Source organism: Nicotiana tabacum, chromosome 24, assembly GCF_000715075.1.
Source record: "Nicotiana tabacum cultivar K326 chromosome 24, ASM71507v2, whole genome shotgun sequence".
Classification (NCBI taxonomy): Eukaryota; Viridiplantae; Streptophyta; class Magnoliopsida; order Solanales; family Solanaceae; genus Nicotiana; species Nicotiana tabacum.
The window spans coordinates 47876458-47902417 of record NC_134103.1 but is presented as its reverse complement, the minus strand read 5'-3'; the positions used below and the strand labels follow the sequence as shown (position 1 = coordinate 47902417).

The 25960-nt window shown below is 40.9% G+C and overlaps 1 protein-coding gene across 1 annotated transcript; it reads right to left on the bottom strand.

Moving 5' to 3' along the window:
• Positions 1-22951: 22951 nt before the first annotated feature.
• On the bottom strand, positions 22952-23621 carry LOC142178133 (uncharacterized). The gene is made up of 2 exons (XM_075247464.1): positions 23471-23621; positions 22952-23346 (listed from the first exon to the last, which is right to left on the bottom strand). The coding sequence occupies exons 1-2, from the start codon at positions 23619-23621 to the stop codon at positions 22952-22954; spliced, it is 546 nt and encodes a 181-aa protein (XP_075103565.1).
• Between the last annotated feature and the right edge of the window lie 2339 nt (positions 23622-25960).

Here is a 25960-nt window from a genome sequence, read left to right as displayed (position 1 = left end):
AACGATTTGACTTTACTTTATTTGAGGCAAAAACCATTACAGCGTCTAAGCCAAGGACTTTACTTTATCTGAGGTGAAGATCATTACACCGTCTGAGCCAAAAAAATTTATTTTGTCTGAAGCAAAAGTCATTACACCGACTAAGCTAAAGACTTTATCTTGTTTGAAGATTTAACTTCATTTTATATAAGGCATAGACCATTACACCGTCTAAGCCAAAGATTTTACTTTATTTGAGGTGAAGATCATTACAATGTCTGAGTCAAAAATTTATTTTGTCTGAGGTGAAGACTATTACACCGTCTGGGCCAAAGATCTTACTTTATTTACAAATTTGACTTTTCTTCATCTGAGGCGAAAACCATTACACTATCTGAGCCAAAGATTTTACTTTGTATGAGGTGAAGATCATTATACCGCCTGAGACAAAAATTTACTTTGTCTGAGGTGAAGACCATTACACCGTCTGAGCCAAAAACTTTACTTTATACGAGGCAAAGTCTATTACACCGACTAACTGAAGACTATATTTTGCAAAGGCGAAGACAACCGTCTAAGCTGAAGACTTTACTTTGTCCGAGGCTAGGACCATCATACCGTCTAAGCTGAAGACTATATTTTATCTAAGACAAAAACCAGCGAAGATCATTATAGAGTCTAACATGCAGATTTTACTTTACCGCCAAAAACATTGACCTTTTGGTGCAAAGGAACGAAAACTCATCCTCATTTCGAGATGCACGAATCAGAGATTGTATAAAGCATGAAAAAAACTGACCAACTAGGAATATCTCTTCAATTTCAATCTTCATAGGTAATTTTATAATCTCCTTTATATAGATATATTTCTCTTTTTTTTACAGGTAGAAGAAGAAATCACTTCCAAAGATACCACTTTAGTAAAGATAACCTCAAAGTCGAAGAATATTTTTTCATACACTTGGAGATATACTGAAATTTCCAATTAAAGAATTGAAGGCTATATCAATTTGAAGACTTCAAGACTATTATGGGGGCTACTTATTGGCTTTCAATTGAAGACTTGGTTCTCGGAAGAATTTAACTTGCAGATTTCAACTTGAAGACATGGCAGGCTTGAAAGCTTATACTTGAAGACTTCACAGATTTGAAGATTTCGACTTGAATACTTAGTGAATTTGAAGATTTAACTTGATGATTCAACTTGAAAATTTTGCAGAATTGAAGACTTCAACTTTTGGAGAATTCGAAGGCCTCAACTTGACTTAGTTTAACGACCCGACTGGTCGTTTTGAGCAATTACATCTGGTTCGGCAGTTTGAGGTCACGAGTAGCTTCACACAGTGTAATATGACTTGCGTGCATTATCAGTTCGGGTTTTTGAGAAGTTCGAAAAGGATTTTTTTAGGAGTGACTCTCATTTGAGAAGCTCGAAGTTGAAAGAATTGACCAAGGTTTGACTTTTGAGTATTTGACCTCGGATTGGAGTTTTGATAGTTCTGATAGGCTAGGGTAGTGATCTTGGACTTAAGCGTACGTCCGGATTTAGATTTGGAGGTCCGTAGGGTAATTTGAGGCATTTTGGCAAAAATTGGAAAGTTGAAGTTTTGGAAGATTGAGAGGTTTGACCGAGAGTTGATTTTGGGAATATCGGGCTCGAAATGCAATTTCGAGAGTTGAAACAACTCCGTTATATTATTTGGGACTTGCCTGCATAATTTGGTGTCATTTGGAGTTGATTTGGTATGGTTCAGATGCTTGGTTGCGATTCTAGAAGTTCTTGAAGTTCATGGTGATTTTTATGTGTTTTGGCATCCGATTCGCGGTTCTAGAGGTTATTTTCGTGTTTCAATCGTGCGAGCGAGTTCGTATTATGTTTTTAGACTTGTGTGGGTGTTTGGTTTGGAGCCCCGAGGGCTCGGATGAGTTTCATACGCGTTTCGGAATATTTGCTGGTGTCTGATCTCGCATTTGCAGACTTGGGATCGTATTTGCGAAGAGGCTGGGGACTGGCAGTCTTCACATTTACGGAGCCAGCCTCGCAAATGCGATGGTGAACTGGGCAGTGGAAGTTCGCTTTTGCGAACGTTTGGGCCGCTTTTGCGAAGGCCCCATTTTCGCATTTGCGATCTGTTCCATAGTATTTGCGATAGAGGCAGGGCTGTTCAATTTTCGCTTTTGCGAAGTAATGGATGCTTTTGTGGGACTCGCATTTGCGAACCCCATGTCGCAAATGCGACATCTGCAGCCTGCTAATAGCCGGGCACTCCGAATCTTAACTTCATTTTATCATATTTTGAACCCTAGGTCCGAGAGTGGGCAATTCTGAGAGAGTATTTTCATATCAAATCATTGGGTAATTACCTCTAATCAATTTTCAATTATATCTTGTGATTATATCATAGATTTAATATCAAATACATGAGAACCTAGAGGAAAATTTGGAAAAAATTGTAAAATCTTTCAAAAATGTAAAATGCTGATTTAAAAGACGAATTGGTATCAGAACTTGATAATTTTTATATGGTTGAACTCGTATCGGAATGGGTGTTCGGCTTTTGTAAATTTTGTCAGATTTCGAGGTGCGGGCCCGGGGAGTTGACTTTTATTGACTTTTTGCAAATTGTATAAGGATCATAACTCCGTTAATTGAAATTATTTTCTCTTGTATTGTTTGATGTATTTAAGTCGTCTTTGGCTAGATTGGGACGAGCGATGGTGAATTGGTAAAGAAAAAGCTAAATTAAGTATTGAGTTGGCCGAATTAAGGAAAGTGTCTTGTCTAACTTTATGTGGGGGAAACCACCCCTTAGGAATTGAGTTAGTTGTGTTATCTTATTATGTGAAAGTTGTGTACGCAAAGTGACGAGCGGGTACACAGCCTATATGTGGTATTGACCGGTTTAGATTGTCTAGTCTCTTTCCATGCTTTTGATTAAATTGTCATAACATGTGGTATCTCATTGTTAGACTACTCTTACATGCTCTATATGATGTGGTTAGCATTTATTTACCTCTTACTCATTATTTGGCTCTTATATGCCTTGGTTGAAGTCATTGCCTTCCTTATTGTCTTGTTACCTCTTAATTATTAAGTTCTTCTACGCCTATGTGCACATCTGCTACATGTCCAAAGTGTTGTGATTGCCTGCTTAGTTATCACGTGCCTTACATGTCCTGTTATTTTGTATAGGTACAGTATTCATTTGGTTTTTACGTGGTTCCCTTGTTGCCGTGTACTCATACTCTTGGTTGTAGAAATTCTTGTAAATTGAGTTATTGAATTATTGTTGTTGATTTAAATTGTTGTACGGGGATCGGGTTGTACGCCGCAACAGGTGAAATAAGGGAGGTGGTGGAATAAGGGAGGATATTTATATTGTGATATTGTTATTGTACAGTAGGATCGGGTTGCACGCCGCAACATGTGAAATAAGGGTGGATTGTTATGGTGAAATAAGGGTGAATTATGATATTGATATTATATGGTGGGATCGGGTTGTGCGCCGCAACATATTATGTTTATTGTTATCATATTGATATTGAACAGTGGGATCGGGTTGCACGCCGCAACAGGTGAAATAAGAGTGAATTGATATGGTGGAATACGGGTGACTTATGATATTGAAATTATATGGTGGGATCGGGTTGTGCGCCGCAACATACCTTGTATTTTGGTATCCCCTATTTACTGTATTGGCTTCAGTTCCTTCGTACGAGACTCTGATAATCTGTATTCCTGGTTTTCACTATGTTCTGAGGATCAAGTTATTGTCATCGACTTATTGCCTTGCCGTCATTTCCTGAGTTATTTTCCTAATACTATTATTCTGGTGAATTGATTTTCTAAGTGAATTTACTACGTTGAGTCATTACCTCCTGCCTTGCTGAGTTGTTAGTAATGTAGTGATTTAAAATAAAAGAACTAATATCATGCTACCTTGTGTGATTTTTGGTATTTACTATTTCTAATAGTGGTTATATTTCAATGGATTTCTCAACTTAATAACCATAGCCTGTGTGAGGTTTTTACTTCACTTAAAAAGGAATCTTTATTATATCTTAATTTAATAAACTCTACATTAAATTCAATAGCTTATCCGATGTTGTATTTCATTGAAAATGTTATATTTTTCTTCACTCAAATAATTTCTAAAATAAACTCATCTTTCTCACTGATTTCCTACTTGGTCTAGAAACTGTACTATTACTGTATGATATATATGACACCTTAATTAGCATGTGACACGGATACTGTGTACTGAGTAGCACGTGGATTTTGTCGTGGAAATATGTGGGCATAAGGTGCCATGTGTGTTAAAGGTTTGGAAGTTGTGATTATGATATGAGATTACGAGGATTGGTATTGTTGGAATTGTGTATTAGAAACATTTCGATTGGTTGAGTTAACATCATTTTCCCTACTTGAACCATTTATGCTTCATCCAGACCCCAACTATGTTGTTGTTTAATTATTTGGTTAATTCTCGTTGCCATTCCTGTTTTCCTCTTATCGTTACTACTGTTTGCAATTTTATATCCTTCTGCTATTGGTATTACTTTGATAGTCCTTTCTTGTTAGATTTAAGTCATATCCTGCAGGTTATATATATTCGGTAGTGTCTTGACCTGGCCTCGTCACTACTCTACCGAGGTTAGGCTTAATACTTACTAGGTACCATTGTGGTATACTCATGCTACGCTTCTGCACATCTTTTTGTGCAGAGCCAGGTACTTTGGTTCGAGTTGGTTTGATATTTATGCTTGGTAAGGCTGGAGACTTCAAGGTACACCTGCTGGACGTTCGCAGGCTTCGAAGTTACCTTCTATTTTATTTATTTCCATTGTTTCCTCTTATTTCAGAACAATGATGTATTCATTTTGTATAATTACTCCTAGAAAGACTTATGACTTGTACTACCGGTTTTGGGATTGTAACTTTGTATAAAGATTTCCATTTCGAAATTACTCGATGTTAGCTAAATATTGTTGTTATTTCTGTTAATGTTAGGCTTACCTAGTTTTAGAGACGGTGTCATCACGACTCCTTTGGAGGGATTTTGGATCGTGACAAGTTGATATTAGAGCTCTAGGTTCATAGGTGCTACGAGTCGTAAGCAAGTTTAGTAGAGTCTTGCGGATCGGTACGGAGACGTCTGTACTTATCGTCGAGAGGCTACGAAAACTATTAGGAAATCCCACTTTTTTCATTCATTGTCGTGCGATATTGATTCAGCTCGAAGCATATACCTTACGTTCCTTTGCATTCCCTCGTGTATGGTATTGCGCTTTCGGTATCAGCTATTTGCCAGCAGTTCGTGATGTTGCAGATGGGCTACGAGGGAGCCAGGGATGCTCAAACATTATCTCAACGTGTCGTCTAGACTGAAGATGCGGAGGTATTGAAGTACTATTCAGTTGTTCACATGGAGGTGCAGCGGATCCCGACATCTGGTTGATGAGTACGAGCTTGGGAAGGTTTAATTGGTTGACTAGTCATCGAGATCGTGGTGGGGTCATGAGGTGGATGTTAATTGAGGATAGTTGGTGGTATTGGAGACTATGTGGTTTGTATGGGATTTCTACTCAGTGAAAGGTACATGTTATCATTCAAGGCATTAAAGGAAGCGAGTTTGACTGTCACGAGAATGGACGTGTGCTTAGTAGATGACTTGGAGTACCTTGTGATTGGTGTTGTACGAGCTGTGAAGGTTAGTTTTGCGGATCATCAGATGTTGTTTTCTATGGCTTCGCGCCAAGTGGGGGAGTCCACTAGCGGCATTCAGATTGCAGAGTCAGATTTACATCAGTATTGGCCTGAGATGTGTATATATGGTATTGGAAGGTTCCCCAAAATTTGTGTATGATTAAGATCTGATATCTTGCATGGGGTGATATTGGGGCTTACGGTGTTTCTGCGTCATTAATGGATCTACATTTCAGTATCAAAAGGGGATCAGAGGAATAACTTCAGATTCACAAAAGGTCTATTCAGCGTGGGCATCTTGATTGCGGCATTATGTGGTGCTTCAGAGGAAATGCGGTGGTTTATGAGCTTCTGGGCTACGTGGTTTATGCTAGGATTATCTGCATCTAGGCTTTGATTGGGATCATTGCATATCGACAGGGAGAAGTATTACCCCGGAGGAAAAACAAGGAGTATCCGAAGAAATGGATCAGCTCTATGGTGTTGGGTCAGCATAGCAATGGAAGTAATTGGTCCTTTTGAATAGGAATTCTATATTGGCATTTGTGGCAGTACTCTTGGGTTGGACGGTTTATGTGACCCGTTTGAGTTGGGGAGATGCGGCCTAATGTCTTAGTTGTGTGCGGGCGGATCTCGGAGAGCTCTCGATGGTTTCGGCAACGGCTTAAGTCGGCGGTCTGCTATGGGCATAAGGAATATATTGTACATTATGGTTTTCTCCTGGATGGATACTAGAGTTAATAGAATATTGGCATTATTGGATATCAACCTTGAGTTTTGGGTTGCGGGTGCGTGGCTTAGTGGCATGGTGATTACTGGGTTTTGAGGCCTTTGAGGTTCAGGTTTTGTTACACGGCCGAAAAATCTATATGGATGCTTCAGTAAGATGATTGGATGTGAGTGATGTATCAGTCATTCGAGTAGCGTATTTGAGTTCGGGTGTGGAAATATTGGTATTCATGAGGTTTTGGGGCTGGATGTCCTCATATGCGGACTATTTCTTATTTGCGGATTGTGAAGGGAATTTTTGAAAGTTTGATCGGGGAGTTGACTTTTTGATATCGAGGTCATAATCCGATTCTGGAAATTGGAATAGCTCCGTTATGTCATTTATGACTTGTGTGCAAAATTTGAAGTCATTCCGGATTAATTTGATGTGTTTCGCCACAAGATATAGAATTTGAAAGTTCAAGTTCGTAGATTTTGATTTGAGGTGCGATTCGTCGTTTTGATGTTGTTAGGTGTCATGTTGTTATTGATGGTTGTTGTTGGTTCTGGTATGACCACACCTGCGGCTGGTTTGCGTAGGTGCGATGGTCGTAGAAGCGACAAAGGAACCGCAGAAGCGACCATGGAGGCTTTGGATAGAGAAAATTGAGAATGGCATAACTGATGGTATAAATTGTTGATAGGTTACTATGGACTTTTGGGAGGATATTTACCTATTTGGGAATGATCAGGATTTGGTTTGGGGGCTATTCGAAAGCTCATCGAGAATGTGTACTTTATATCGGATCAAGTTTGGGTACTCTTATGAAGTTGATATCATGGTTATGTTACCGGGCGGAATAGATATCATTTGTGCCCCTGGCCTATGTTATGTGCTACTCTCTTATGCTATGATGGGCTGTGAGGTTGTATGATTATTCTCCACGCATGTTGTAATTCCGTTCAGGCCTTATGGCGATGTGGGCGAGATGGCCCTCGTGGTGTTGATTTTCTCATTGCATCTTAGTTGTGCTTGCTTTCTTCCATGTTTTATTATTTCTATTCATTTTCCCACAGTTATACTTGTGCACTCTACTGTGCTTGATATCAGTATTTATGTGATCAGTGAACCCGAGCACTTTGGCTTGATGAGTATCTGGGAGCGGGCAGCACGCCGCAGCGGATGTTATGTGGGATACCCTTTCTTTGTGTTTATTTGGTGTTTTGTTTTCCCTCTGTGGGGTGATTTAATGAAACTATACTTTTGTTGTTACACATGTTATACTTGTTAGATAATCCTCATACCTTGATTTCCTTCTATTTGTACTGCATAACTGAGTTATTGCTGGTTGGGTGTACGGACCGTGTTGTGTGAGAATCTATGTGGTTCAGTGATAAGTTGCCATTTGGGCTGCTTGCTTAGTGTACGGATGAGGGAGCTTTTTTACTTGTTGACTTCATGGGTGGCTATGAGTTCCCGCATGTTTCTTTATCATGGGCAGCGTTGTGGAGGTTCAGAACAAGGTTCTATTCAATGGGAAGTGTATTGCCGACATCCAGAATGTTATTTGAGCAGCTATGGTGGTCATAAGTTATTACTACGGGCATTTGAGTTGTGTGGAACATCATGTGAACGTACTCTGGGTTGGAGTGTGACTCGATTCAGCTTGATCAGGTTTATACGGTGTGATGATGCAAGATTCGGGTCCTATGATAAGTTTCATGTTGAGGGGTGGGTTCTGTCCTAAGGCTACAGACTAAGGATAAAGTGAGATCTTCAGTTAATGTCACGCCCCAACCTCGGGGAGCGCGGCCGGCGCTCAACCGAGTGAACCTGGTCGAGCAAGCCTATTAAACCTTTTCTACCCGACTCATCCATAATCCAAAATGGGATCGCATCACTATTTTAAAACAGGGGAGAGATCAGTTATATAAATATATAAACGTTGCTAGTTCATTTTTCCTTATATACATTATGCCATAGTTGGGTTCCCAAAATACAACTCGATTCAACGACCACCCCAACATACATACATGACCCACATAAACGTCTACGGAGCCTCTAAGAGTACAAAAGAGCAACATGACAATTCCGGCAACAAGGCCCCAGCTATACCTCAAAATATGAAAACTTATGCAAAAGAAGGACTACATGACCCCTGGGAGAAATGGGGCTCACCATGACTGTTGTGAGGAGAGAAAGAGAGAACCACTATCTGCGATCGACACTATCTTCGATGGAACCACCTACATCCATTCAAAGATGTAGCGCCCCCGGCAAAATGAACGTTAGTACTGTCGAATAGTACTAGTATATAAGGCAAACACCAGTCTTAGTAGAATGAACAGTGAAACAAAGAGAAGGCAGTCCTAATAATCAATAAGTACTTCACAGAAATACAAAGAAAACACCAAGTAAGGGTCACATAGTTTCCAATTCAATCTTTCCATCTCTTTAGATTAATAATCTTTAGTGCCAAAGCCACAACTCACAATGCCACCGTATTTTTACACGGAGTCCGGTCTCGGCCCGACCGGCTAAGCCATCTCAAGTGAGACATATCCATATCCACAATGTAAATCAATAATTCCAACACAATTGCCACCATGTGTACAGCATGGCGTCCGATCTCGGCTCGATCGGCTAAGCTATCTCACTTGAGACATAATCTCTTTCAATTGTTCACTCAATTCACATTTCTTTCCCATCTTTCGTTATATGGCACAAAAGCCTCATTTATTAATTAGTTCTTGGCACTTGGGAACATTTTACAATTCAAGTCTTTCCCTTTTTATTCGTCCAAATAACATCATCATTCATGTCGATAAATACCATCACATAAGGCATTTCACACATAAGGGAAGAAGCTTGGAAAAAACATAATTACGTTCTCAAATAACATGATGACATGGTAACCATCTAAAACAATTAGGGAACATGAATCTTTCAATCAAGCATACAAAGGCAAACAATTCTAGTATAATCAAGTTGGAACTTACACCAATTATTCGGATACCAGGAGTTCGATTCTAAGAAGAAGAGAGTTAGCCATACATACCTCAATTGCGCTTCTTTAGACTCTACAATTATCCGGAACCCTTAGCAACCTCAATCTATTTTAGCAATATACAAATTGAACCCAAAATTAGGAAAACGTTCATGGTTCTAGTTCACTTTTTATTTTTCCCACACTCTTTATCACATGCATGCAAGATGAACCACCCTCATACCCATGAAGTATCACACTAATACCCCATTATAGCTATGTTTGAAATTAAGAGCTGGGGTGATGAAGTCTTACCTTTTTGGATGAAGAATTTGGTGCTCTACTTGAATATTTCTAAGCTTTGAGTGATGGTTGAAATTTAATTAATGGGAATTAGGCCCTCCCTCTAGAACCCTCTCTCTCACACACTAGAAATATCATAAATGAGCTTCAAAATAGACTAAATGGGTGTTTTAACGGAATGAAGGTCGGGTTTTAAATTAAGAAAAATGGTGCCCCGACACAGGTCTGCGGTCGCATATGCGACTGCATAATGGTTATGCGATCCACAAAGTGACCGCAGAAATGGCCCTCAGGGGCCTAAACTTTCGGCTCAGGTATGCGACCATTATGCGGTCCGCATACTTGTTCTGCGGTCGCATAATGCACCGTAGAACTCCCTCCATAGAAACCCAAGAGGAATTATGCGACCGATATGCTATCCGCATATCGATTATGCGGTCGCATAATCGACCGCAAAACTAACCTCAAGTTGGAAAAACTTACTGCTTCACTCTGCGGCCATTATGCGGCCCGCAGAGTGATTATGCGACCGCATAATGGGCCGCAAAAATGCGTTCTTCTACGAAACATTTTCCTCTCAGTATGTAGGGTACTCTTCAATCCAAAAAGTCCGAACCGCGGCTCGCAAGCCTGCCGCGAAGAATTTCTAGTATAGTAATGCAGGAATCTATCTTGGCACCACGAAACCCCGAGTTTTGGTTTAAATTTTTGCGGGTCCTTACATCCTCCCCCACTTAAGATCATTCGTTCTCGAATGAGGATCAAGGTTTACTTAACACAGTTTCAGTTATGCCACATACCATCAACCACAAATTTGCCTAACTTCCTAATTTCCTAAAAAATTCGCAAGAGTTTCCTTTGTATCTAGGCCTATCCACCTGCCAGAGAGCCCCCGAAACACACCTTAGCAACATATATAGAATTAAATGACACAACAGAATGCAAAATAACACCAACCGAAGCCTCATGGGGGACATATAACTAGAAAGGAGTGTCTTTATATTAGCCGAACAAGCGATGCAAACTTTAGGGGAAACAACTTCATAGAACTATTACATGGCTATTCAAACAAATGAGGGTACTTTTCTTTCATTTCATTCTCGGCTTCCCAAGTAGCTTCTTCGACTTGTTGGTTTCGCCATAACACCTTCACGGATGCAATTTCTTTGTTCCTCAACTTCCGGACCTGTCTATCAAGGATAGCAACTGGAATCTCTTCATACGACAATTCTTCACTAACTTCGACGGTCTCAACCGACACGATAGCGGACGGATTTCCAACTACCTTCTTCAACATGGACACATGGAACACCAGGTGCACTAATGACATCTCAGGTGGTAGATCAAACTTGTACGCCACTTGACCTATCTTTTGAGTGATTCTATACGGCCCGACATACCTCAGACTTAATTTCCCTTTCTTTCCAAACCTCATGATCCCCTTCATGGGAGATACCTTCAAGAACACCCAATCATCTTCTTTGAACTCTAAGTCTCTGCGACGAACATTCGAGTAGGATTTTTGACGACTCTGAGCAGTTTTCAACCGCTCTTTTATGATCTTAATATTTTCCATAGCCTGATGCACAAGGTCTAGTCCTATTAGTTCAGATTCTCCAACCTCGAACCACCCAATCGGCGATCTATATCTTCTACCATACAAGACCTCAAAAGGCACTATCTGAATACTGGCATGGAAGCTGTTGTTATAAGCAAATTCTATGAGCGACAAATGATCATCCCAGCTACCCTTCAAGTCAAGCACACAAGCACGCAACATGTCCTCAAGTGTCTGAATAGTCCGCTCTGCTTGCTCGTCAGTCTGAGGATGAAAAGCTGTGCTAAGATTTACCTGCGTACCCAAACCTTGCTGAAATTTCTTCCAAAAATCAGCTGTGAACTGGGCCCCTCGATCGGAAATGATGGAAACTGGAGTGCCATGAAGCCTGACTATTTTCTTGATATACAATTGAGCATATTGTTTCGCAGTGTCGGTGGCTTTAACTGGTAAGAAGTGTGCTGATTTCGTGAGTCGATCCACGATCACCCAAATTGAGTCAAACTTACGCGGAGTGCATGGTAACCCTACCATAAAATCTATATTAATCATTTCTCATTTCCACATTGAAATTTCTATACTCTTTGCTAACCCACCGGGCCTTTGATGCTCGGCCTTTACCTGTTGACAGTGTGAACATTTTTCCACAAAGTTCGCCACACCCCTCTTCATGTTATTCCACCAGTAAACTTCCTTGAGGTCATGATACATTTTAGTAGAACCTGGGTGCACAGAATATCTAGAAGTATAAGCTTCTGCCATGATTCTTTCCCGAAGACCATCTACATTTGGAACACATAACCGCCCTTGGTACCGTACTGTACTGTCATCTATGCCAAGAGAAAAAGCCATAGTCTTGTGTTTATGAATCCCTTCCTTCAGTTGCACCAACACTGGATCATTGTATTGCTTCTACTTGACCTTCGTCACAAGCGATGATTCCGCCCTATTCTGCACAATCACTCCCCCTTTATTAGAGTCCGCAAGACGAACTCCCAAACTGTCCAACTAGTGAACCTCCCGGGCCAAGGGCCTTTGACATGCCTCCAAGTGAGCCAAACTACCCATAGATTTTCGACTAAGAGCATTTGCCACCACATTAGCCTTCCCCGGATGATACAAAATGTCGATGTCATAATCTTTGAGCAACTCAAGCCACCTTCTCTGCCTTAAGTTCAATTCCTTCTGCTTGAAAATGTATTGAAGACTTTTGTGGTCCATGAACACATCTATATGGACTCCATACAAATAATGACGCCAAAATTTTAATGCAAAAACTACCGTCGCAAGCTCTAAGTCATGAGTTAGATAGTTCTTTTCATGATTCTTAAGTTGCCTTGAAGCATATGCTATAACCTTACCATGTTGCATTAATACACACCCAAGACCGATCCTTGAAGCATCGAAATACACCACAAACCCCTCAGTACCCTCTGGCAGGGTCAATATCGGCGCCGAAGTCAATCTTGATTTCAATTCCTGGAAGCTCCTTTCACAAGCATCGGACCACTGGAACTTAACCGCCTTCTGCGTCAATTTAGTCAATGGAGAGGCAAGAGTGGAGAAACCCTCCACAAACCTCCTATAATACCCGGCCAAACCCAAGAAACTGCGAATCTCTGTTGGAGTAGTAGGTCTAGGCCAATCCTTCACCGCTGCAATCTTTTGAGGATCAACCTTAATTCCTTCTTCGGAGATGACATGACCCAGGAATGTAATAGATTCAAGCCAAAATTCATATTTCGAGAACTTTGCATATAAGTGGTGGTGATGAAGAGTCTGCAGAACTGCCCTGAGGTAGTCAGCGTGATCCTCTCGACTTCGTGAATATACAAGGATGTTGTCAATGAATACTATCACAAAAGAGTCAAGAAACGGCCTAAAGACTCGATTCATAAGATCCATGAACGCTGCCGGGGCATTTGTTAGCCCGAAAGACATTATCAAAAATTCAAAGTGCCCATACCGGGTTCTGAAAGTTGTTTTCGGAATATCCTGCTCTCTTACCTTCAATTGATGATACCCGGACCGCAAATCAATTTTGGAGAAGTACTTAGCACCTTGTAATTGGTAAAACAAATCATCTATTCTAGGCAATGGGTATTTGTTTTTGATTGTGACTTTGTTGAGTTGCAGGTAATCAATACACATGCGCAACGATCCATCTTTCTTCCTGACAAAGAGAACCGGTGTGCCCCAAGGTGACACACTCGGTCGGATGAAACCTTTCTCTAGCAAATCCCTTAGTTGTTCCTTTAGCTCTTTTAATTCTGCCGGCGCCATTATATAAGGTGGAATGGATATAGGCTGCGTGTCTGGCATCATATCAATCCCAAAATCAATCTCTTTGTCTGGAGGAATTCCAGGGAGCTCATCCGGAAATACATCGGGGAATTCATTCACAATTGGTACAGATTCAAGGGTAGGTACCTCAGCAGTGGTGTCCGTAACTCGGACCAAATGATAAATACACCTCTTCCTGATCATCTTTGTGGCCTTAAGGTAAGAAATAAACCTACCTTTTGGCATAACATTATTCCCCTCCCACTCAACAGCTGGCTCGTTAGGAAACTCAAGCCTCATGATTCTGGCTCGGCAATCGAGTTTGGAAAAACATGAATAAAGCCAATCCATACCCATTATTACATCAAAATCAATCATCCCTAGTTCAACAATATCGGCCATGGTATCCCGACCACGCACTGTGACAACACAATCCCTACAAACCCGTGCGGCCATAATGGACTCGCACACCAGAGTAGATACAGAGAACGACTCATAAAGCTGTTCTGGTTCTATCCTGAAGCTCGTAGCAACATAAGGAGTAACATAGGACAAAGAAGATCTGGGATCAATAAGGGCATACATATCATGAGATTGAATAGTCAATATACCTGTGACGATATCTGGCGAAGCCTCTGCACTCTGTCGACCACTCATAGCATAGAATCGGCTGGTTCCTCCCGAACTCTGTGCACCACCCCTAGCTGCACCACGCCATGTGGGTGCTGGAGAGCCTCGAGCTGGAGGGGGTGCTGAAGATGTAGCAGCTGTAGGACTGGATGACTGAGATGTGCCCCTGCTTGCACCCTGACGGGATGCACGACACTCCCTCTAAATATGGCCTCTCATTCCACATCCGTAACATACTGGCATGTCCAGGTAGCAGACTCCCGAATGTATCCTCCCACACTTAGGGCATGGGGCATTTTGTTGCTGCTGGAATCTCCCTCCTGATCCGCCCTGGTGGTGGGACCCCCTGCTGCCCTGACCGGGCCTAAAGCGACTCCTCTGCTGCTGACCATGCCCTGATGATGGGGCACTAGCTGAAGACTGAGCATAAGACTGGGACGGCCCTGATGATCCTCCCCGAAAAGTTGATCTCCCACCTCCGAATGAATCCCCAAGGTTGCCCGCTGATCGGGCCCTACTACTACTTTCCCGTTCCATCCTGAGCTTTAACTTTCGAGCTTCCGTAGCTTAGGCAAATGCCACCATCCTTCCATAGTTCATGTCAGAATTTAGAGCAGCTGTGGCTACCTTATTAATAACCAAAGGGCTAAGGCCCTGCACAAATCGATGCACTCTTGCCTCCAAAGTCGGTATCATATGGACAACATACTTCGACAGGCGCACGAACTCCATGTGATACTCCCACACATTCCTACTACCCTGTTTAAGGGTCTTAAACTCCACAGCACGGGCTGTCTTAGTCTCGGCAGGCAAGAAATGGTCTATGAAGGCATCCGCGAACTTACTCTATCTCGCCGGAGGGCTCCCCTCCTCACGAGAATCTTTCCACATCTCAAACCAGGAATATGCCACCCCTTTCAGACGATAAGAGGCCAACTCTACTCCCTCTACTTCAGTAACACACATAACTCGGAGGGTCTTATGCATCTTATCAATGAAATCCTGAGGGTCTGCCCCGGGATCAGTACCTATGAACACTGGAGGGTCTAACTGAAGGAACCTGTTTACCCTGGAACCAGAAGAATCCTCTTGCGAGCTAAATAAGGTGGGTGCAACATTTGACCTCTGGGCCTGAGAAGCTACTAACTGAGTCAGCATCTGAATAGCTCCTCTAAGATCTCCATCAGAAATACTGGGACCTGGAGCTGGGGCTGGAGATGGAACAGGTATATCAACGGGAGGGATTGTGGCACCCTCCATGGGTGTAGCAACTGGGGTAGTCTATTCTGGAGTAGACGAATCAGGCAGTGTGATAGTAGGGGGATTATCCTCACCCGTATTATCAAGTAGGGGATCAACAGCCACTCCTGGTGTGGCATTGGCTTCTTGTCCAATTCTCGCTCTCTTCTTACGTGCCATTTACTGAAAGTTAGAACAATGCACGAGTTAGGGGAAAACAACCTCACGTTCCGCTCCATCGCACGATAAAGAACAATAATGAAGGGTATCATTCTTAAATGTCCAAGTAGCCCCCTAATTATAGATGTGGTCGACAACACACCGATAAGAAGGGCTCTACTAGACACGGCTCCGAGACATCCTAGGAAACTTTAAAACCTTAGGCTCTGATACCAAGTTTGTCATGCCCCAACCTCGGGGAGCGCGACCGGCTTTCAATCGAGTGAACCCGGTCGAGCAAGCCTATTAAACCTTTCCTACCCGACTCATTCATAATCCAAAAAGGGATCGCATTACCATTTTAAAACAAGGGAGAGATCAATTATAAAAATATATAAACGTTGCTAGTTCATTTTTTCTTATATACAATATGCCATAGTTGGGTTCCTAAAATACAACTCGATTCAACGACCACCCCAACATACATACATGACCCACATAAACGTCTACGGAGCCTCTAAGAGTACAAAAGAGCAATATGACAATGCCGGCAACAAGGCCCCGGCTATACCTCAAAATATGAAAACTTATGCAAAAGAAGGACTACATGACCCCTGGGAGAAATGAGGCTCACCATGACTGTTATGAGGAGATAAAGAGAGCACCACTATCTGCGATCGGCACTATCTTCGATGGAACCACCTACATCTATTCAAAGATGTAGCGCCCCCGGTAAAAGGGACGTTAGTACTGTCGAATAGTACTAGTATGTAAGGCAAACACCAATCTTAGTAGAATGAACAGTGAAACAAAGAGAAGGCGGTCATAATAATCAATAAGTACTTCACAGAAATACAAAGAAAACACCAAGTAAGGGTCACATAGTTTCCAATTCAATCTTTCCATCTTTTTAGGTTAATAATCTTTAGTGCCAAAGCCACAACTCACAATGCCACCGTGTTTTTATACGGAGTCCGGTCTCGGCCCGACCGGCTAAGCCATCTCAAGTAAGACATATCTATATCCATAATGTAAATCAATAATTCCAACACAATTGCCACCATGTGTACAACATGGCATCCGATCTCGGCCCGATCGGCTAAGCCATCTCACTTGAGACATAACCTCTTTCAATTGTTCACTCAATTCACATTTCTTTCCCATCTTTCGTTACATGGCACAAAAGCCTCATTTATTAATTAGTTCTTGGCACTTGGGAACATTTTACAATTCAAGTCTTTCCCTTTTTATTCGTCCAAATAACATCATCATTCATGTCGATAAATACCATCACATAAGGCATTTCACACATAAGGGAAGAAGCTTGGAAAAAACATAATTACGTTCTCAAATAACATGATGACATGGTAACCATCTAAAACAATTAGGGAACATGAATCTTTCAATCAAACACACAAAGGCAAACAATTCTAGTATAATCAAGTTGGAACTTACACCAATTATTCGGACACCAGGAGTTCGATTCTAAGAAGAAGAGAGTTAGCCATACATACCTCAATTGCGCTTCTTTAGACTCTACAATTATCCGGAACCCTTAGCAACCTCAATCTATTTTAGCAATATACAAATTGAACCCAAAATTAGGAAAACGTTCATGGTTCTAGTTTATTTTTTATTTTTCCCACACTCTTTATCACATGCATGCAAGATGAACCACCCTCATACCCATGAAGTATCACACTAATACCCCATTATAGCTATGTTTGAAATTAAGAGCTGGGGTGATGAAGTCTTACCTTTTTGGATGAAGAATCTGGTGCTCTACTTGAATATTTCCAAGCTTTGAGTGATGGTTGAAATTTAATTGATGGGAATTAGGCCCTCCCTCTAGAACCCTCTCTCTCTCACACTAGAAATATCAGAAATGAGCTTCAAAATAGACTAAATGGGTGTTTTAACGGAATGAAGGTCGGGTTTTTTTAAATTAAGAAAAATGGTGGCCGACACAGGTCTACGGTCGCATATGCGACCGCATAATGGTTATGCGATCCACAAAGTGACCGAAGAAATGGCCCTCTGGGGCCTAAACTTTCGGCTCAGGTATGCGACCATTATGCTATCCGCATACTTGTTCTGCAGTCGCATAATGCACCGCAGAACTCCCTCCGCAGAAACTCAAGAGGAATTATGCGACCGATATGCGGTCCACATATTGATTATGCGGTCGCATAATAGACCGCAAAACGGACCTCAAGTTGGCCAAACTTACTGCTTCACTCTGCGGCCCGCAGAGTGATTATGCGGCCGCATAATGGGCCGCAGAAACGCGTTCTTCTGCGAAACATTTTCCTCTCAGTCCGTAGGGTACTGTTCAATCCAAAAAGTCCGAACCGCGACTCGCAAGCCCGCCACGAAGAATTTCTACTATAGTAATGCATGAATCTATCTTGGCACCACGAAACCCCGAGTTTTGGTTAAACGTTTTACGGGTCCTTACTATTAAGTTGCGTTGTCAGTCCTACATAGGTTTGGGTGATAGGGAATCACCCTCGGGTGTATGTATGGTGAGCTCATGCAGTAGTTTGATGGCTTTGGAATGACTCCGGGCACGTTCGAGGACGAACGTATGTTTAAATGGGGGAAGATGTAATGACCCGACTGGTTGTTTTGAGCAATTGCATCCGGTTTGGCAGTTTGAGGTCACAAGCAGCTTCACACAATGTAATATGACTTGCGTGCATCATCGGTTTTGGTTTTTGAGAAGTTCGAAAATGAATATTTTTAGGAGTGACTCTCATTTGAGAAGCTCGAAGTTGAAAGAATTGACCAAGATTTGACTTTTGAGTATTGGACTGCGGATTGGAGTTTTGATAGTTTCGATAGGCTCGGGTGGTGATCTTGGACTTAGGCGTATGCCCGGATTAGGATTTGGAGGTCCGTAGGGTAATTTGAGGTATTTTGGCAAAAATTGGAAAGTTGAAGTTTTGGAAGATTGAGAGGTTTGACTGAGAGTTGACTTTGGGGATATCGGGGTCGGAATGCAATTCCAAGAGTTGGAAAAGCTTCGTTATGTCATTTGGGACTTGCCTGCAAAATTTGGTGTCATTTAGAGTTGATTTGATATGGTTCGGATGATTAGTTGCGATTCTAGAAGTTCTTGAAATTCATGGCGATTTTCATATGTTTTGGCATCCGATTCGTGGTTCTAGACTTGTGTGTGTGTTTGGGTTTCAGCCCCAAGGGCTCGGATGAGTTTCGTATGCATTTCAGAATGTTTGGCAGAAGGTTTAGAATTTGCTGGTGTCTGATCTCGCATTTGCGAGTTGAGGGTCGCATTTGCGATCATCGCTTTTGCAAACTTGGGATCGCATTTGCGAATAGGCTGGGGACTGGCAGGCTTTGCATTTGCGGAGCTAGCCTCGCAAATGCGATGGTGAACTGGGCAGTTGAAGTTCGCTTTTGCGAACGTTTGGGCCGCTTTTGCGAAGGCCCCATTTTCGCATTTGCGATCTGTTCCATCGCAGTTGCGATAGAGACAAGGCTGTTCAATTTTCTCTTTTGCGAAGTAATGGCCGCTTTTGCGGGGCTCGCATTTGCGAACCCCATGTCGCAAATGCGACATCTGCAGCCTGCTAATAGCCGGGCACTCCGAATCTTAGCTTTATTTTATCATATTTTGAACTCTAGGTCCGAGAGTGGGTAATTTTGAGAGAGGATTTTCATATCAAATCATTGGGTAAGTGCCTCTAATCAATTTTCAATTGTATCTTGTGATTATATTTAACATCAAATACATGAGAACCTAAAGGAAAATTTGGGGAAAATTGTAAAATCTTTCAAAAATGTAAAATGTTGATTTGAAGAATGTATTGGTATCGGAACTTGATAATTTTTGTATGGTTGAACTCGTATCGGAATGGGTATTCGGGTTTTGTAAATTTTGTCAGGTTTCGAGGTGCGGGACCGGGAAGTTGACTTTTGTTGACTTTTTACAAATTGTATAAGGATCATAACTTTGTTAATTGAAGTTGTTTTCTCTTGCATTGTTTGATGTATTTAAGTCGTCTTTGGCTAGATTGGGCCGAGCGATAGTGAATTGTTAAAGGAAAAGCTAAATTCAGTATTGAGTTGGCCGAATTGAGGTAAGTGTCTTGTCTAACTTTGTGTGGGGGAAACCACCCCTTAGGAATTGAGTTAATTGTGTTATCTTGTTATGTGAAAGTCGTGTACGCAAGGTGACAAGTGGGTACACAGCCTATATTTGGTATTGATCGGTTTAGATTGTCTAGTCTCTTTCCATGCTTTTGATTAAATTGTCATAACATGTGGTATCTCGTTGTTAGACTACTCTTACATGATCTATATGATGTGGTTAGCATTTATTTACCTCTTACTCATTATTTGGCCCTTATATGCCATGGTTGAAGTCATTGCCTTCCTTATTGTCTTGTTACCTCTTAATTGTTGAGTTCTTCTATGACTATGTGCACATCTGCTACATGTCCAAAGTGTTGTGATTGCCTGCTTAGTTATCATGTGCCTTATATGACCTGTTATTTTGTATAGGTTGTTGTATTCATTTGATTTTTACATGGTTCCCTTGTTGCCGTGTACTCATACTCTTGGTTGTAGAAATTCTTGTAAATTGAGTTATTGAATTGTTGTTGATTTAAATTATTGTACGGGGGATCGGGTTGCACGCCGCAACAGGTGAAATAAGGGAGGTAGTGGAATAGGGAGGATATTTATATTTGTGATATTATTTTTTTACGGTGGGATCGGGTTGCACGCCGTAACATGTGAAATAAGGGTGGATTGTTATGGTGAAATAAGGGTGAATTATGATATTGATATTATATGGTGGGATCGGGTTGCGCGCCGTAACATATTATGTTTATTGTTATCATATTGATATTGTACGGTGGGATCGGGTTGCACGCCGCAACATGTGAAATAAGGATGAATTGATATGGTGGAATAAGGGTGACTTATGATATTGACATTATATGGTGGGATCGGGTTGTGCGCCGCAACCTATCTTGTATTTTGGTATCCCCTATTTACTGTATTGACTCAGTTCCTTCGTACGAGACTCTGATAATCTGTATTCCTAGTTTTCACTCTGTTCTGAGGATCGAGGTATTGTCATCGACTTATTGCCTTGCCGTCATTTCCCGAGTTATTTTCCTAATACTATTATTCTGGTGAATTGATTTTCTAAGTGAATTTACTACGTTGAGTCATTACCTCCTGCCCTGCTGAGTTGTTAGTAATGTAGTGATTTAAAATAAAAGAACTAATATCATGCTACCTTGTGTGACTTCTAGGTTAAGACTCGCCGTATATTTCGGTATTTACTATTTCTAATAGTGGTTATATTTCAATGGATTTCTCAACTAAATAACCTTAGCCTGTGTGAGGTTTTTACTTCTCTTAAAAAGGAATCTTTATTATATCTTAATTTAATAAACTCTACATTAAATTCAATAGCTTATTCGATGTTGTATTTCATTGAAAATGTTATATTTTTCTTCACTCAAATAATTTCTAAAATAAACTCATCTTTCTCACTGATTTCCTACTTGGTCTAGAAACTGTACTATTATATATAAATGGAATCTCTTGAACATCTTAATTAGCAATTGACACGGATATTATGTACTGAGTAGCACGTGAATTTTGCCGTGCAAAGCGAGATGGAAATATGTGGGCATAAGGTGCCATTTATGCTTCATCCGGACCCCAACTATGTTGTTTTTTAATTACTTGGTTAATTCTCGTTGCCATTCCTGTTTTCCTCTTATCGTTACTACTGTTTGCAATTTGATATCCTTCTGCTATTGGTATTACTTTGATAGTCCTTTCTTGTTAGATTTAAGTCATATCCTGCAGGTTATATATATTCGGTAGTGTCTTGACCTGGCCTCGTCACTACTCTACCGAGGTTAGGCTTAATACTTACTGGGTACCACTGTGGTGTACTCATGCTACGCTTTTGCACATCTTTTTGTGCAGAGCCAGGTACTTTGGTTCGAGTTGGTTTGATATTTATGCTTGGTAAGGCTGGAGACTTCAAGGTACACCTGCTGGGCATTCGCAGGCTTCGAAGTCACCTTCTATTGTATTTATTTCCATTGTTTCCTCTTATTTCGGAACAATGATGTATTCATTTTGTATAATTACTCCTAGAAAGACTTATGACTTGTACTACCGGTTTTGGGATTGTAACTTTGTATAAAGATTTCCATTTCGAAATTATTCGATGTTAGCTAAATATTGTTGTTATTTCTGTTAATATTAGGCTTACCTAGTTTTAGAGACTAGGTGTCATCACGACTCCTTCGGAGGGATTTTGGGCCGTGACACTTGGTGAATTTGAAGACTTTAACTTGAAAATTTTTCGAATTCAAAGGTCTCATCATCACTTAGCAGGTTTGAAAAATTCAGAAGACTTGGTGGACTTGAAGACTTCAACTCGAAGATTTAGGTAGATTTTAAGAATTCAACTTGAAGGTTAAAGTATAAGAGTTAAACTTGAAGATGTAGCCACTTTGAAGAATTCAACTTGAAGACGTAACAGCCTTGGATAGTTGAAGACTTAGCGGACTAGAAGAATTTAACTCAACTTCAACTTGAAGATTTAGCATGCTAGAGACTTCAAATCAATGGTATAGAAAATATGAAGAATTCAACTTGACGACTTAGCAAATTTGAAGAATTCAGCTCAAAGACTTGACGGTCTTGAAAACTTTGCAGCCTGCTAAAGACTATAATTGTCTCGAAGATACTAATCTCGGTGAAGAGGATCAAGTCATTATGCAGTTTATAACAAGTGATTTTTTTAATACTTTAAGGATTTGAAGACTTGGCGGACTTGAATACTGCAACTTTAAGACTTGGCGGGATTGAATACTTCAAATTGATGATGTAATAGACTTGACAAAATCAACTTGACCAAGAATTGGAGCCTTCAACTTGAATATTTTGCCTCTTATAAAGAAACTACAATCATTTCATTAAAAAACCTCAATTTGACATGGAGGACTTGCCCCCATTGAGCCATCAAGATTAGACAGAGAGTTCAACGAAAGAATACATGTGCACCTAATTTTCAAGTGTCAATCAAGTGAATTATATCCCATCATGCATCATTTGAATAATGCCTTGGGTAATATGTATTTTTTGAACTCATATGACTGAACTTAGAATGAAACTCTAAGCTGCCTACGTTCCTCGGTGAAGAGGATCAAGTCATTCCGTAGTTCGAAAAAGGTGAGTCTTCTTTTTTTAAATGTCCTAACTTTTGCCTAGGCCACCTATTTCGAGGTTTTCAACCTAGCGGACTCTTTTGTTTTGGGCTGTGCACAGTTTATACTCTTGCTGACCAGGAGTAACATGCAATTTATACTTGTGCGTCGAGGAGTGTATTTGTTTTCTTCAAGGATAGTATCTCTTCATGAATTTCCCATTTATGGGGCCAATCCGCAAACCTTCTGAGTCAACTATCTTGTAAGCGCCACTTGAGTATACCTCTTGTACAATATATGGTCCATCCCACTTAGCAGAGAATTTTCCCCCGGATCGACGAGAGGTAATAATAGGCCTTTTGACCACAAGAACTTGGTCACCCACTTGGAAAGATCTAAGGCGCACCCTTTTGTTAAAAGATCGAGACAAGAAAGCTTGATAACATTCAAGGCTTTGTTGAGCTTCTAGCCTCTTTTCATAAAGAACTTCAAGTTCTTCAAGGCGTAACCGAGCATTTTCTTCATCAATGAGTCCTTCTTGAATGGCAAGCCACAACGATGGGATTTGGCGCTCAAGTGGAAGGACTGTTTCAACTCCATAAACAAGTGAGTAAGGATTTGCTTGCGTTGGTGTGCGATATATAGTCCTATATGCCCAAAGATCTTCTTCCATTCTCTCATGCCAATCTCTCTTAGACTTAGAGACAACCTTTTTTCAACAAGTTGCAGAGCGTCTTGTTAAATGCTTCAACAAGTCCATTGGCAGCAGCATAGTACATGGAGGAATTGCATTGCTTGAAGCCAAAAAGATCACATATTTTATTCATCAGCTTGTTATCAAATGGCTTACCATTGTCCATCAATATATATCGAGGAATGCCGAAACGATAGATAATATTGACTCAAATGAAGTTAGCCACATTTTCCTTCTTTACTTCCTTAAGTGAAACAGCTTCAGCCCACTTCGAGAAGTAATCAGTTGCGGCCAAAATGTATAGATGTCCACCAGAAGACTTTGGCAATAGACCAACAACATCCAAACCCCAAGCCTCAAATGGCCAAGAAGCAACAGTTGGGTGTAATCCTTCAGGTGGTTGATGTATGAAGTTAGCATGGAATTGGAAAGATTTACACCTTCGAGCGTAATCTAAACAATCTTTCATCATGGTTGGCCAATAATACCCCATTCTTTTTATGTGAAAATGAAGTTTTGGCCCAGATTGATTATCACCACATACTCCAGAGTGTGCTTCTTGCAGGGCTTGAAGGGATTCATCATCCCCCAAACAATGTAGGAGTGCCTATCAAATGATCGTCTGTAGAGTGTATTCTTATAATAAAGAAAATGAGGGGCTCTCCTTCGGATTTCTATCTTCCTTCGGGGATTTTCCGGCAATATCCCATAACAAAGATAATCGATTAATGGTTGTCGCCAATCTTCAATTTCAACCTCAAGAACGGAAGCAAGATGCTCAACTTCGCTTTCTTCTTCCTCATAGTCATTTGGTAGAGGAACTACCCATCTTTGGCAAACAACGACTTGTGTCTGATCAAGCAAAGATAATGTAGAAGCTAAGGCTGCTAATGCATCAGCTCTCTTATTTTCCTTTCTCGACACGTGTTGAATAGTTACCTCTCCAAGCCAACTTACCAATCTTTGAGCATATTTGTGATATGGCACCAACTCTGGCTTCTTGACCTCATAGCTACCCTAAATCTGATTGATCACTAACTTGGAGTCTCCAAAAACTTGTAGTTGCAATTGTTTGATATCCACAGCCATTTCAAGCCCAAGTATGAGCGCTTGATATTCAACAACATTATTGGAGCATCATTGTGTCAGAGTGAAAGAATATGGACAAACTTCTCCTTGAGAAGTGATAAACACTATTCCAGCACCAGCTCCTTCACAATGTGCAATGCCATAAAAATACATCTTCCAAGGAGGTTGAATTTCTATGACCATTGCATCTTCATCAGGTAATTCATCAGACAACTCCCAATCATCTGGAATCGGATGGTCAACTAGGAAGTCTGCTAATGCTTGTCCTTTTACTACCTTTTGAGGAACATACGGAATTTCAAATTGTTGAAATTGGAGGTACCACCTCGCTAATCGATCACTTAGGACATGTTTAGACATGACAAACTTGATAGGATTTGCTTTTGAGACGAGTCACACAGCGTGAGCTTGGAAGTAATGCTTCAGCTTCTGAATAGAGAAGACAAGTGCCAAACATAACTTCTCAATAGGTGAATACTTGAGCTCATTTGGCGTCATCATCCTACTCAAGTAATAAAGTGCATTTTCTTTGCCTTCATTGTTTCCTTGAGCCAGAAGCGCTCCTACTGACCTTTCCTGTGCTGAAATGTATAATATTAATGGATTTCCAGGTATGGGGGCTGCTAGTACTGGAGGCTTCATCAAATAGGATTTAATGCTTTCAAAAGCATTCCTACAAGCTTGGTCCCATTCAAAAGGAACTCCCTTGTTCATGAGGCGACTGAACGGTTGGCATCTTCCAGCCATATTTGAAATAAATCTTCTAAGATATACCAACTTACCTTGTAAGCTTTTTAATTCATGAATATCCTTAGGCTCAGGCATTTTTAAGATAGCATCCACCTTAGTTTGATCAATTTCGATTCCTCGGTGTCGAACAATAAAATCTAGGAACTTCCCAGAAGTAACTCCAAAGGCACACTTCAACGGATTCATTCTGAGTTGGTATCTCCGAAGCCGTTCAAATACCATCCTCAAATCTTGCAAGTGATCATCTTTCTTCCTTGACTTTTACCACTAAGTCGTCAACATAACACTCCACGTTTTTATGAAGCATGTCATCAAAAATATTTTGCATGGCACGTTGGTATGTAGCACCATCATTCTTCAAACCAAAAGGCATTACCTTGTAGCAATATATACCTTTAGGGGTGCGAAAGGCAGTAAGTTCTTTATCCTTTGGTGCCATGCGAATTTGATTATATCCAGATGAACCATCCATGAATGGCATCATCTCGTATCTAGTCGTGGCATCAATCATGAGCTCAGGGATAGGAAGAGGAAATTCATCCTTAGGACAAGCGTTATTTAGGTCCCTAAAGTCAACACAAACTCGGATTTGACCATTCTTCTTTCTTACAGGGACAATGCTTGAAATCCATGTAGGATATTTAACTTCACGAATACAACTAGCCT

Excerpts from the sequence above, each read along its gene's own strand:
- LOC142178133 (XM_075247464.1), bottom strand. The coding sequence starts at position 23,621 with ATGGACAATGGTAAGCCATTTGATAACAAGCTGATGAATAAAATATGT. Across the intron at positions 23,347-23,470 it reads CTGCAACTTGTTGAAAAAAG|TCCTTCCACTTGAGCGCCAA; the intron begins GTTGTCTCTAAG and ends GAGTTGAAACAG.